The 14,587-nt window shown below is 40.9% G+C and overlaps 1 protein-coding gene across 1 annotated transcript in view; it reads left to right on the forward strand.

Annotated features, from left to right (window-relative positions):
- Window positions 1-9,128, forward strand: part of Kctd16 (potassium channel tetramerization domain containing 16) — a 260,976-nt gene extending 251,848 nt beyond the window's left edge. The window contains exon 2 of the mRNA XM_050162706.1: window positions 8,425-9,128. Coding sequence (XP_050018663.1) covers window positions 8,425-8,876 — 452 coding nt within the window. The 3' untranslated portion in view covers window positions 8,877-9,128. The remainder of the gene's footprint in view (window positions 1-8,424) is intronic.
- The last annotated feature ends 5,459 nt before the right edge of the window (window positions 9,129-14,587 follow it).

A 14,587-nucleotide genomic window follows, 5' to 3' on the forward strand; every position in this document is an offset into this window, starting at 1 on the left:
TAATCCTGAGCCAAAAAGCACTATAGTTCCCTTTTCTCTGCACAGGCTGGAGCATTCAGTGAGATGCTGCCTGATGCATCTTGGTTGAACTCTTGCTACTTCTCAAGCTTGTAATTTTGGATTGGGCTAATTTATCTTTAAACTGCATTAATTCGTCTTCATGAAAAGCAAAGACAAATAGCATCACATAATGGATTGGTATGAGAACTGACACATATGGGGTCCTCCATCAATTGTATTATTTTATATTTTTATTATTATGCAAATTTTTGACGGGGGGATAGCTGTGACCTTGTTCACAACTGTAGTTCCTTTGCAAAAGAGATGGTGACGTAGATTTAGTTTGTTGCTCTCAATGGTATTTAGATTTGTTAGGGATAATGTGATAAACAAGATGCCACCCAGAGCAGAAACAAGTCATTCTCAAGACAGCTATGCAAGAATAATAGTTCTCACCTTCTGCATCATTAGCACTGGGAATGTGTGTGTGTGTGTGTGTTCATGATGAAATGGAGAGTTAATAGATGTTACGTGTGCTTACATGTGTTTGATATAGTATTCAAGAATTCTGTTATAAGCCTCAGAAAATTAACTCTTACTAGGTTTAGCAGAAAGAGAATTTCCAGGCCTTAAGATTATAAATCTGGCCCTGGGTCCAAATTAACACTCTGCTGAATGATGGGATGTTTCTCTCTATTTCTCAGCTTTTCCTGTCTCCCTTGGCTCACTGTTCCATGAATGTCTTCGCCAGCTGGTGTGAAAGATGGCTATTGGACTCACATGTCCCAGTTTGGCAACCTCCCACAAAATACAGCATTTATGACCCATATGTTCTAGCAGAAAAGTCCCAGTGAGGGCTCAGATCCACCTAGCTTGAGTTGCACTTAAGGCTTTGTCATCCACGGTGGTCATAAGGTTAGGGAACTCTATGCACATCCAGCCATATATCCTCCTTTTGTGGTCTAGATATTGATTAAGACATGGGATGGGTAATGGGAAACTTGTTCCAGTTTACAAAAAGGTTGAAGAAAAGGACAAAGGCGAATCTTTAGGATGAATGGAGGAAGGTAGGAAAGAGGTTAGTGGGGGTCACAGAACTAGGACTAGCTGAGTAATAAGGACTTTGGGGGACAGAATCATTAAGTATGACCTTAGCTAAAAGAAAGGGAACAAAGGGCTGGAGAGATGGCTCAATGGTTAAGAGCATTGCCTGTTCTTCCAAAGGTTCTGAGTTCAATTCCCGGCAACCACATGGTGGCTCACAACCATCTGTAATGAGGTCTGGTGCCCTCTTCTGGCCTACAGGCATACAGACAGACAGAATATTGTATACATAAACAAATAAATAAATAAATGTTAAAAAAAAAGAAAGGGAACAAAGAGCTAAGGTTAACATGAAATAAAATGAAGGAGAAAACAAAGAGCTGAGAGTCCTGGACAAGTGGAATAATCGTGTTATCACCAGGTGCTTAAAAGAACAAGACACTGAATCAGGGAATCAGGATTCGGGATTATCAGCTTTATTCAGATCACTGCATTGCTTTCAAACCTAATAGATTCAAAACTTGAAATGGGAAAGTTAGGTCAATATGAAGCATAGATAGAATAGCTAGGAAAGCTGATTTCTATGTTAGTTCTATAATAATGCAAGGTCCTTTACATTAACAAACCATTATGACTAATTTATATACACATTCCTACACAAAATAAGGGACTTTGAACTTGTTGGATAGACCATGAAATTTGATGGCCATCAAGTCAGCCTATTTTTATCAAGGTTACATCAGATGTCTCCTGATAGTATCTCTTCTAAAGACCTTTACGAGTCAGAGGTCTCTTAGTTATTTGTGAAGGAATTCTGTCTTTCTCTCTCTAAGTGTCTTTCTCTATTTATTGCTTTTCTCTACTCACCCCCTTCCTCCTCTCTCTTCTTCTACCCTTTCCCATGCTTCTACCCTTTTCATGCTTCCAATTTACTTATGAGATCTTGTCTTTCTCTTCTTCCTATGTAGATCCATGTGTGTTTCTCTTAGGGTCCCCTTTGTTGTCTAGGTTCTCTGGGGTTGTGGACTGTAGGCTGCCATTTCTTTGCTTTATGTCTAAAAGCCACTATGAGTGAGTACATATTATATTTGTCTTTCTGGGACTGGGTTACCTCACTCTATATGTTTTTTTTTTTTTATTTTTTTAGATCCATCTATTTGCCTGCAAATTTCAAGCTATCATTATTTTCACCACTGTGTAGTACTCCATTGTGTAAATGTATCGCATTTTATCAATTCTTTGATTGAGGGGAATCTAGGTTGTTTGTATGTTCTGGCTAATATGAATACTGCTGTTATGAACATAACTGAGTACATAAACCTAGCATGCATTCTCGTAGCCTGACCTGTGTATATTAGTGTGGTGTAGAATTCAGAAGGACATCGTGTGGAAAAGAACCATTAAATCAATAATTCTGTAAGAATACACATATACATTGTACACATACACACAGAGAGAGAGAGAGAGAGAGAGAGAGAGAGAGAGAGAGAGAGAGAGAGACTTCTGCAAACACAATGTTAAGAAAGTATAAAAGCCAGGGACAGAGTTTAGGATGAGTTTAAATTGTGCTGGAGAAGAGAAAGGTAAACCCATTCTGTGAAGTTATATTTCAGCATTTGTGTTTGTGCTGATATGAGCAAGTTAAGCAGGTATAGAATAGAAGAGTGTGTGTTGCCGGCAAGGCGAGAACAAATTGAAAACCCTGAAGTGTGAAAGGGGGCAGAGGGCAGGAGTTGAAGTGAGATGATGGCTTTTTTTTACTGCCATGTACTAAGTCTTCTGTGAAATCCATTCCAGCTGCCCGAGAGGGCTGCCTTTTATCCATTGTCTTCCCTCAGAGCGTCCATGTGGTCTTATGAAGGCACCATCTCTGCTCCAAAGCTGCCCTCTGTGCGATGCTCTGTGATGTCAGGACGAGGACCCAGGATCACCATACCAATTCACCAGTCACACGAGGACACTCTTCACATACACAGTTGTCTATTTCTTGGATTTTGTCAGGAGGGGATGCTGCAGGAAGGTGTGAGCCATGTAGCTGAGAAGGACTGGCTCGCTTCCGGCTGCATCTGCTTGACTTTGCCCCAGAGCCATTGGCACTAGTTCTCCCTCCATCGTGACCCACAGAGGTAGACTCCTTCAGGTACCATCACCAGAAGAGTGGCAGGCTTTCCTCAGGCATCTGTACCCTCCTCCACCGGACTTCTTCTAAGCTGTTTAGGCTTTAGCGTTTGTGTATTCTTCTGTACATCTTTGCAGACAGCAGCTGTAGCTCCAGTTATTCTGACCATCTCTTCAGTGTTACTTTTCTCTTTCTAATGTCTGCTTAGTCACCATTTATCGAATTCTCCCTGTTGGACACTCTTGGAGTATCTGCCTTCCTGACTGATGTGTGGATGTCTTAATTATCTTTTCTTGTTCATATACACCACCTCTTAAATTGAGGTCCCAGCTGGGCCTACCCAACACTAGATGCCCTCGAGTGAAGGAAAGGTCTGCCAGAAGCAAGAAATGATGATTGTCAAGCTTAAGGACTCTTTTTGTCCAGGAGTTTTCACAGCCTGCCTATCCCTAATCTCCACCATTCAATGTATCTTCAAAGGTTATCAGAATTAGGAAAACATCAATTTGCTCATTATCGACTTTTCAGCTGTGAGACCAAGAGTGTCTTTTAGCAGCCTTGATAAATTAAATCTGGCCACCTCTCTCCCAGACTGCGAGGCTCCGACACCATTGATGGAGAAGCCGTGGAGGACCAGCTCTCGCAGCAGCTTCTGTAATGAAGTGCATTGTACTCATGGCCATTAGCAGGTGGAGAATTTGAAGTGCGGGTAGATTACAGAGATGCCTCCTTTAAAAATGCATAAGCACTTTGTGAGTTTGCTAAGTCATGCCTCACTCAGCTGGCCTTGAATTTTTCATGGAGGAGGCATCTCTCATAGGCTTTCCTCTCCTACTTATTACCACTAAGGCTCTGTGAAGCTGGGGCACCTCAGTCATACCATCTGCCTGATTGGTTCTTGATGTGGCAGAGATGTAAACTATTGGAAGATTTGCATGTAGATATTTGGAAAGCTGATTTTCTCATTTTCCCTGCATTTAATTTAAAACACAAAGTTATCCCTGTCCTGCATATCCAAGTGAATTTGTATTCTGGACGACTCATCTACATGTTAACTTTTAAGCACTACACTGGAAGACTCCATCCTTCCAGAACTATATCTGGTCACACAGTACCTGCCATATACTCTTAGTGCTGGTCATTAGTATCCCTTTCAATGCCAAGTCAGGCATTACCAGATACTCAGTTAGCATTTTTCTACTGTGTCCAGCTGTGGCTACAGTGTCCTTTCTAATGAGACACTTAGGCCATCAATAAATATTGATTGCACAGTACAGTTGTAGCAGAATCATCATTATATCAGTAAAATTTCCATTTGGGATGTTTATGGAGATTGAGGTCTGACTTGCAGTATTAACCAATATATTTGAATGAATGGAGTATATCCGAAATTGTCACAGAAGCCCTCAAACTCAGAAATGAGTTCTAGAACAAAGCAAAGTGGCATTGCAGAACTTTAGGTCCAGCGATTAATTAATAATCCTTCACAGGGCAATGGGTTTTCTTCTCTTTCGCACACCCTTAAGTGAGGCTTTTCTCTGGAAGAAATGATTTCCTCCCCGTATCCGACTCATCAGTTCTAACCTGCTTCCTTGCTAAATTCAAAGATTCCAACCAGTGCTGCAACCTCACAGATTAGAAGTGAGCACTGGGGTATTTGTGAGTCTGCTCTTCTCCATTATGGGGAAGATCCTAGAATACTTTACACTGCAGAGTTGACTTTGCACAGGTCTTTCACGGTTTCTTAACATTTGTCAGCATGCCTCAGAGGGACCGCAAGGGCAAGGGGCCTTGCGCTGGCAGCCCCTTCTGCTGAGTCTCCCTCCTTTGCTCCAGTTACATTCTTGGGAGGAGAGTGGTTGGACACAGTGCGTCCAAGAAAAAGGTAGTGGGCTTCTCTGTTCTACATGACTATTTTCAAATTTCATACTGGCTCTGTTTGGATTGTATTAATCCCATCTGCTTCCTTGGTTTCAAAACAGTATAAAGACTTCAGGAGCCATTTTATAAATTGTCTTGCCAAAGTGGTAAAATATTCAAATGTTCTTGCGAGATATAAATGCGTTAGTAGTGACAAGCTACATTAAAATTAAGTTGTTCAATTTCCTTGTAAGAGTGATAGTACCCGGACTGAATGGAAGGTAATAATTCTACGTGCCTGGAAGCTAGAGATCCCAGATGACACTGAAATGCAGGACTGTCCTTGCAGCTTTGGGAAACAAGCTTCAGTAGTGCCAGGTCCCTCGCGTGCCATGCAGTGCAAGGCTGCACATGAATGCACAGGGATTGAGCACATACGGGTGTGGGTGCTGCTTAAGAAGATGCAGATTTCCTTTGGAACTTGGTGACTGGGGGGACTTCCCTGGGGAAGACAATTTCTGGGCTGGAACATACGTTTCTATTGACTCAGTGGGGTTGCTTGTTCAAGTGTTTTGTTACCTTGTTTTATGGTAATAGACAAGTATGTTCCAAATAATGTGTGTGTGTGTATGTGTGTGTGCTCCCTGCCTCTTGCCTGCATTTCCCTTCCTTATCCTTCTATTCCTTTCTTTCCTCTTCTCTTTCTCAATGCTAAATTTAATTTCTAAACATTCTCCAGTGAACCAGGTTAGATAAACTCTGCTCTGAAGTGATTACTTTTATTTAGTCCAATTCAATGGAATTACCCCACTGTGAGTTGTATTAGTAAAGAATGACTCCAGTGTCCAGCAGCTGAGGCAGCTTCTGCCGACAAGACCTGAGAACTGTTGTCCTCAGTCCCCTGGCAGACGGAAAGCCCTCGGTATTGCAAGCGTTTCTAAGCACAAGCGGTTTCGCTGTCACGCAGAATGTATTTATTTGTAATAACTGAGAATGGCTATGGCATTGCTGCTATTATGATTCCTTTTGGCTAATTGGATTGCTGCATTTAATTTAATAGCTCTATAGGCACAATGATTACTCAGTCATATGTTAGAAAGTGACTGGACTGGATGAGTGTGTAAAAGTTAGGGATTCTGGGGCTGTGATTTAGAGAAAAATATTTTTATTTCCTCTAGAAAAAAAAGTCTACTTGTCATGTGCGAAAATCATTTATACATGTGAAATATAGACATTACATAGGAAGTCTTTTTTAATAGGTTCATTTCTTGGACCATATTAGAAATGGCAATGAATGAGATTTTTTTGAGAATGATAACTATTGTTTATTAGAATAAGTCATAGAAAAATCAAAACTGGATTTAAAGAATCATAGAAAATATTTCATTACCTTTCTACTATATTAATAATATATAATGTATTATACAAAATAATAAGGATATTGGTCTTCCTTCATATTTTTATGGCATCAGTGAAGTTGGTGAATTGAAATGCCCAGCTATACCAGGCTTTCTCTTTTGGACCACCAGCCAGCTCCCAAATCACAACACAGAGACTTCTTATTTGTTATGAAAGCTTGGTTTAGGATAGGCTCATTTCTGGGTAGTTCTTTTAACTTAAATTAACCTGTTTCTCTTTATCTATTTTGCCTTGGGGTGTATTTTCTTTCCTTTGTATATCTTACCTTCACTATTTCTCTGGCTGGCTAGTTGGTGGCTGCCTGACTTCTTGCCCTGGGCATGTCCCTCTCTTTTCCCCTCGTTCTTTTCTTTCTTTTCCCTTCTCTCCTTCTCCTGAGTCTAGAGCCTTGATTCTTCCTCCTATTTAGTCTCTCTGCTTGCCAGTGCCTTCTATCTTTCTCTCTGCCTAATTAGTGGCAGTTCAGCTCTTTATTAGACCAATGAGGTGCCTTAGGCAGGCAAGGTGAAACAGATCCAACACATCTTTACATAATTAAACACACATCCTTTCATCCGTAAACAAATGCAGCATGAATAATTATAACACACTTTTACACAGTTTAAGTACTATTATGCAGTATAACCAAATGTAATACATCTTTGCCTATTTAAAGTAATATTCCACAACACTCAGCCTGTAATAAATAATCAGTGAATAGAATGACTCCAGGAGCCTTGGGGCTACTCGGAGACTGGAAGGTTAGCCACTATAACTTAGGCTTGAGAAAGTTCTTTTGTGCCATGATTGGGGATTTTTCGAAGTTTATGGAGCCATCAACTGTGTATCTGAAAAATTGCTCTGTCTCCAAGCTGTTGAACTTACTTTTAAGAGTCAACACTCAGGGGATAGAGACAGACGCTCTCATATTGGCTTAAACTAAGAATAAAATTTATGGATCTTATAACATGTCTACCGACAAGACTAGCTTCAGGCATGGCTTGATCCAGCTACTTTGAAGTTCTTTACTAAGATGCTTTGTATTATTGAGTTTCTTTGCTATACCCTGGGCGATTGCTTAGACCTACAACAATGAACTTTTCACCAAGTCTATCTTGGGAAGATAGTGGTTTAGAAGCTGCTGGGACAACTTCAGTTACTTACAGCTACAGTTGTACCTGTGAGGAGGCAAACATTTTTAAGAGAGATGTACAGGGACGTCAGAGAAATTCACACTTGAACAGTAGTCTGAGAAGCAAGAATTTTACAGACAGGCGATTTGTTTTAGGAAGCAGTTAATTGGCTTGGTTGTAACACTTGGGACATCTGTATTCAAATCCCAGCTCTTTCACGAGCTATTCAAATCATGGCACATCTGTTAAGCTGTCTGGGTCTTAGTGTTTCCATGCATGTAACTGCTAAGTGGAGCTCTTCGGTCCCTAGGATGATGGAAAACCAATGAGATGCTGGGGCTGGCCAGAGGCCTCTTCACTAGCTGATGCATTTCCACTTATATGGATAGCCTCTTACTGCATCCTGGCTGCTACAGGTGGAGTTTTAGCTGAGGGTTCAATGCTACCCACCGTAAAATTGGCACACATTTTCTGGGATTACTGTATGCCACCTACTCCATTCTGCTTGTTTCATCTAAGCCATCCCCAAGACTGCAGCTACTAAGAAAGTTATTATCCTGGTTTTACGGCTGGTAGAACTGAAGCCTTAAAAATTTGGATCTGTCAGGTACCTAGGACTGATAAATTCCTGGGTATATTTCTACCTAGGGCTCTTGAGTGCAGTGTTGGTGCGCTTCAGCACGATACCGTATTATAGTAGATTCACAGTCTTCTATTAGTAATGGATGTCCCTTTGATGACTTAGTTTCTGGATGAAGAGATTGTATTATATTGTATTGTATACCTGTATTCTCGGAACACTAACGTGTTCGTCTTCTGCATCACCCTGAGTTGCCGGCACTCATTTGTGGGTCTGTGTTTCCCTTCCAGGTGAGCCTTCCAGGTGGTCCTCCTCTCATTGTGATTGCTGCTGCAAGAACGGCAAGGGAGACAAAGGGGAGAGCGGCACCTCCTGCAATGACCTCTCCACTTCCAGCTGCGACAGCCAGTCAGAGGCCAGCTCTCCCCAGGAGACGGTGATCTGCGGTCCTGTAACGCGCCAGAGCAACATCCAGACCCTGGACCGGCCCATTAAGAAGGGCCCCGTGCAGCTGATCCAGCAGTCAGAGATGAGGCGGAAAAGTGACCTGCTCAGGACTCTGACGTCAGGCTCCAGGGAGTCGAACATAAGCAGCAAAAAGAAAGCTGCGAAGGAAAAGCTCTCCATCGAGGAAGAGCTGGAGAAGTGCATCCAGGATTTCCTGAAGATAAAGATTCCGGATCGCTTCCCCGAGAGGAAACATCCTTGGCAGTCTGAACTTTTACGGAAGTATCATCTATAGGGGAGGGCTGCGGGTAGTCGCCACTCTGAAATAAACCTCCCCAAAGGAGCACCTATGTTAAAGGAAAAGTATCAACTAACGATCCACATTTGTTAGAACACAATAGTCCGTTGATGTACTACTGCCTACTTTAACTAGCTCACCTTAATGTGTAAATCCACAGGGTAGATTCCTTTTCAGACGTGGAACCAGAAGCGAGCTCCTGTGTTGTCCTTTGTCTTTTATTGACTTGATCCCATGTGCTGGGAATCTTCCCTACAGTGAAAGCTGTAGCTGAGGAGCTCACAGGCTTTGGGGCTCATGTATCCCAAACCGGATTTTTTATGTTTGTTTTCCTCTCATATTCTGCCTCCTTCCTTTGGCCAAGGATGGGGAAAGAGTCAAGATTTTTATTATTTTGTCTTCGCTTTTGTTTATGGGGTGAAGGGAGAATGGTGGATTTGTGTGATTTTTTTTCACTTAGATCTCCACATGCCAGTTTCTATTGACTCCGTATGCATGAGCACTTGTGCGCCACACGCACAATCTATGTCTGTATATACGCACAATGGATGCACACAACCCAGGGGCCTGGACAGCCAAGGACTGACATCCCACTTCCAGCTGCCCCCACAAGAGCATTCAGACAAAGGAACCTCTGCCTCTTCATTAAGACCCTCCTGGGTAGATTTCCCAGCCTCCCTTCGCAATGATTTCTAACGCTGATTAGCCCCCCCCATCAATAAATTCTCTTTCTTATTTTGAAATACATACCCCCGGGCTCCTTTGCACTGCTGGGCTCTTTCCCTAAGTTAGGAGACAGTGGGATGAGCTAGTGGAACACTGTGTGTGTTTAACCAACAAGCAGATATTCACATCCACAAACATAGCTTTGAGATGCCCTGCACTCAGCCTTCTCCATTCTTAATTGACGATCCCCATTCTCCACCTGACTCGGAGCTCTAACTTGCCCACATATTATTGATGAGGCCTTTTGTTCAGGCAAGTTCTTTGCATCCCTATGAGTTGTGAAGCTAGGAACAACACCCAATAATCGATGATGCATCCAGCCTTCGGTTTGCTTGCTTTAGAGGATCTGTACCCCCACATGCTTCTTAATTTCTCATATGAACTTTAAACTACCCCTGTACATTATTGCTTGCTTGTAGACAGGCTTGGTTGCCTTTGGGATCCTGGGGTTTGGCTGTGGCCACACTATGGTTTAGCTGTACCCATTTCTGTAATGTCTGTAAGGACCCATGTGGGTGGCTGGAACACAAAAGTTATGAATTTGACTTTTTAAGCTTTTTTAAAAAATATACTCCTGACCTGTATAGATACAGTCCAAAAGAAACTGTTAACAATGTCTACCCACATGCCTCTTGTCTTCTATCAATCTTCCAATAGTTCTTTTGTTCACTTGTGCTAAATGAATGTCCAAAGACAACTTTTAATTTTCTGCATTTATCACACATCTTAGTGGTAACTGAAAAATGATTTGTCACTATAATGTGCCAAGCATTCCTAATTTTTTGGTGTGTGTGTGTGCACGCATGCGTGTGTGCGTGCTCACATGTGTGTAGTTAGCACAAGTAATAAAGACAACCAGATAGTGTCTATGGGAGAAAAAAAAATCTAATGAGAAGTTTCTTTGTTTTAAGAAAACTTTTTAAAGGGTACATCTATTATTTAAACATTTCCTCATTGATTTATTGATGTCTGTTAGTATATGGTTGTCTTTCTGAATTTTTTTTGTAATTCTTGACTACACAGGTGGGTAATAGGATAAGGCAATGTTTTCTTGTCCTGATGCTTCAGATAAAGTTTAAAATTTTATTTAAGTGAAAAAGTTTCCTTGGGGTGCTGAATTGCCAGAAAAATTATCATTTCTGAAAGTATTCTTTTGTGTATTAATATTTTAGCAGATGGTTGATAGATAGCTTCGTGTGTGAACCCTACTAATGCATCTTCATTGTCTCTGTCTCTTGATGGTAAATCAAAGATACCATCATAGTAACTATGGAAGATACTGGGAAGCATTATGGATTTTAATGGGTCAGAAGAATCTGGATGTGAATTGTGGACCGGATGATCATTGACTCACTGAAAGGGCTGTCAGAGAATTTGAGGTTTGAATAAACTGGCCAAAGTCCGTTCTCTTAAATTTTAGCACTTAATCATAATGGTGTCAAGAAAGAGAGGCACTCAAGGACTGGGCTGGCCATCAACCCACAGGTACTGCTACAATCTCCACAGAAGAAATGAAACGTCTTACCCACAGTCTTAGAGCAACTGCAGGCTATGATATGAAGGCATTTTTTTTCTTCATGGGTACTGTTTGTGCTCACAGTGAACAAGCTTAGTAGTAGAGATCTGTTGAAAAACAACATATCACTTTCATTTGGGGCTCCCTGTAATGTGACACCTGCCCCATGGTAAAATGTTTAAACAGAAAAGACAAAAAAGCCTGACATCCACTTGTGAGGGTATGGACATGTTCAGAAATCTAGCCCAAGTCAGTAGAAGACTTTGAGGAGGCGCCAAGAACATAAAGTCTTAGGTTCCCTTTGGCGAGGAGATATTCAGTGTGTTCCTTGCAGTCTTCAGCACACTGGAAAAGATCTCTGGCTAAGTGATCCCTGAGATTAAGCACTCTGCTATCCCTGGCTTCAGAGCCCTAAGTACAGTTATGGACAGAGCAATATATGTACAGTTCAGTTCTTGAATGTGGATTTTGACAGGAGCTGTCCATTGTTGCTATGAAGAAATGAATATCACTGGATGGTCAAATGAACTTGACATGTATAGAGACTTAGTTTGGGATGCCTTCTCTGAAATCCTATAATGTTAAATCCAATAAATTTGGGGAGATCATTCCCTAAATGGATATGAGTCTCCTGAAGTCAGGGACATATTTATAAAGTCCTCCTACCTACTATTAAGAAGGGAACAAAAATACAAATAGCAGAGGGAAAGGAAAACACAAATGTTAACATACTATAGTGACCTCTTCTGTTGGGTTTTGTTTGTTGGTTTGTTTGTTTATTTTGAGACAGTGTTTCTCTGTAGCTTTGGAGCCTATCCTGGAACTCACTCTGTAGACTAGGCTGGCCTCAAACTCACAGAGATCCACCTGCCTCTGCCTCCTGAGTGCTGGAATTAAAGGCATAGGTCACTACTGCCCGCTCAGAAAAATAATGCAGTGATGTATATTTATGAGCGATCTTGTGAAGTGGCTTCCAAACTATGCTGTGTTGTATCCCTTTGTACATAAGCACAGCTACCCTGCTGGAAAAGCATGCATGCTGAGCTTCTAGAAGGGAGGAGGGGTGCAATAACAAACATGTCTCCATAGTGGAATGCCTATTTCAGCTGACTTATTTTGAAGCAATGCTTGATTAAAAGACGGACCACATGGAACTTTCCATGCATCCGTTGTCCTTGTTTGATTCAGAAGCATCCTTTCCCACAGATGGCAGGTGTCGGTTTATTATTCATTCGCTTAGCCACCCCTGCTTATGATTTGGGGCTGTGTTTGCTTCTCCAGACTCTCCAACCCTTTGAATATCCCCCCCCCCCCCCGCCAAGCATAACATTCTCCTAGGAGGGAAAGAAATGGCAGATACAGCATTTTGAAAAATTGCTCCAGTACAGTTCCTACAAAGGAAGTCAAATTTTGACTCTTAACTTTTTTTTCCTTTTTGGCTGTCAATCTTCCAATTTGGTGTAGAGTAGAGTAGTCTAACTCAGAAGAGCCGAGTCTTGGTGCTTCTACCACTGGATACACTGTCACACAATCTGAGTAATGTTGGCCTTATGTTTGGTCTTTGCTAGAATTAATAAAACATTTTCTGTGAACTTATAGGATGAATTCTTTGTCATCTCTACTTGACATAACAATTTTCTAAGGAAAAATGAAGGGAATTATTTTCCCCCTGGTGACTCTGTGGCAGATAAATGTTTTTGCCAATTTGCATGCTGAGTTATAGGTTTTAGCATGGGCCATTTCTCTCTTTAATGTCTTGGTACTGTTGGCATCTTACGGTCTTGATGGCCCACTGTTCCAATTTATTTATTTTCTTTTAGAGTGTCAAAAGAACACACTAGGAAAAGAATCAGTGTGAACAGTGTGTATTTGGGGTTACAATGGAGTTAGGTGTCAATAGTAAGGGACTATATAATGATGGATATCTGCGAAGAAATTAGAAGAAATGGAACATGATGGATTGAGTTTGATTTATATTGCCTTCATCATTCTAGCTCAAGAAAAAATGATTATTGTACCCTATCCTTGTGGAAAGAAGAGTCTTCAACTTCAATAACCACAGCTTTGTGATGTATTTGCTTTGAAATTTTTGTTCTTCTCATTTTGCGAAGGACATTGGAAAGGGGATTTTCCCCGAGTGACCACTGTTGCAATTTTTTTCTCTTTCTTTCTTTCTTTCTTTCTTTCTTTCTTTCTTTCTTTCTTTCTTTCTTTCTTTCTTTCTTTCTTGCTCAGTAATCATTACACATTAAAACCCATTGTGGCACTTTTTGAAGAGGAGATCTCCTTATGTGGACTTCAGAGTCAGCCTCATAAAACTTGAAGCAGGGCCAGGGATGCTGAATTTTGAGCTAGTATGTTTAATAATTTTGATGTTCCAAGGGCCCCACTCTAAGAAATTGCTATTGAGGAACTAAGGCAGTCAACATGTAATTCAAAGCACATACCATTCACTGTCACAGAAAATAAAAAGCATGTTTTAGGACTAGGCCACTAGTATTTATCCAAAATCCATTTATATCATTTCATCTGCCTTTCAACCAAAGTCTCCTTCCCATGGTTCTGTGTTTGTGCCTTTCCTTGAGTTGGAAGCCTCTGCATCACAGCTTTGTCTCTTGGTAGATGGGCCTCCACTCCTCAGTCAGAAAGTCTGTATCATTATAGCTTTAACCCAGGTGAATGGGGAACATCTCTAAGAAAAGTGTATTTTATTAATACCCAACAGCAAATGAAATTAATGACTTTTTTTGGGTCAGTTCATTTTATTACTCAGTTTGGATCAAAGGATCCAGAAAATAATTCATAATTTAATGATTATGCTTCCCCAAAGATGGTTCCGTTGGTGAAATGTATAGATAATACCAAAGCAACGTGGAATAATCAGTGAATTCAGTTGTTTTATTAGTACAATCCTAAACCATTGAATTGCTTGCTTTGTCCAGTTTGACTCAAGCAAGATATGATGCCCATGGATAATGGAGATGTTGAACCATTACATTAACCAAAAATGTAAAACAAAACTTTGTATATAAGAGTAAGCATATGAGAAAGAACAGAAGGAATTAAAAATGGTGATAACCCAACTGTAAGGGCACAAAAGAAATGAAGTGCTAAAATTTTTTAGTCTTTCTACAAAAAAAGATTGTTAAACCAGAGTCTCTCTCTCCCCTGTCTCTGTCTGTCTCTGTCTGTCTCTGTCTCCCTCTCTCTCATACACACATACACCACAAAGGTCAGAAGGTTACAGTGACTCACCAAGCTGACCCTAGAACATAACAGAAGAATAATTGGATAGATGACAAGTACCCTTATAGCACAAGGAACAGAATAATTAACTTGTCATGAGCATTGACGAACATTTAAATAAATACAAAAGGAAGTGGGGACCAGCTAACTAAGATTATTTGTCAATATAAACATACACACACAAACAACATAGCTCCACCTGTTTCAGTCTGTTGTTTTC

Source organism: Alexandromys fortis, unplaced genomic scaffold (genome assembly GCF_014885135.2).
Source record: "Alexandromys fortis isolate MF-2015 unplaced genomic scaffold, M_Fortis_MF-2015_v1.1 scaffold_17, whole genome shotgun sequence".
Classification (NCBI taxonomy): Eukaryota; Metazoa; Chordata; class Mammalia; order Rodentia; family Cricetidae; genus Alexandromys; species Alexandromys fortis.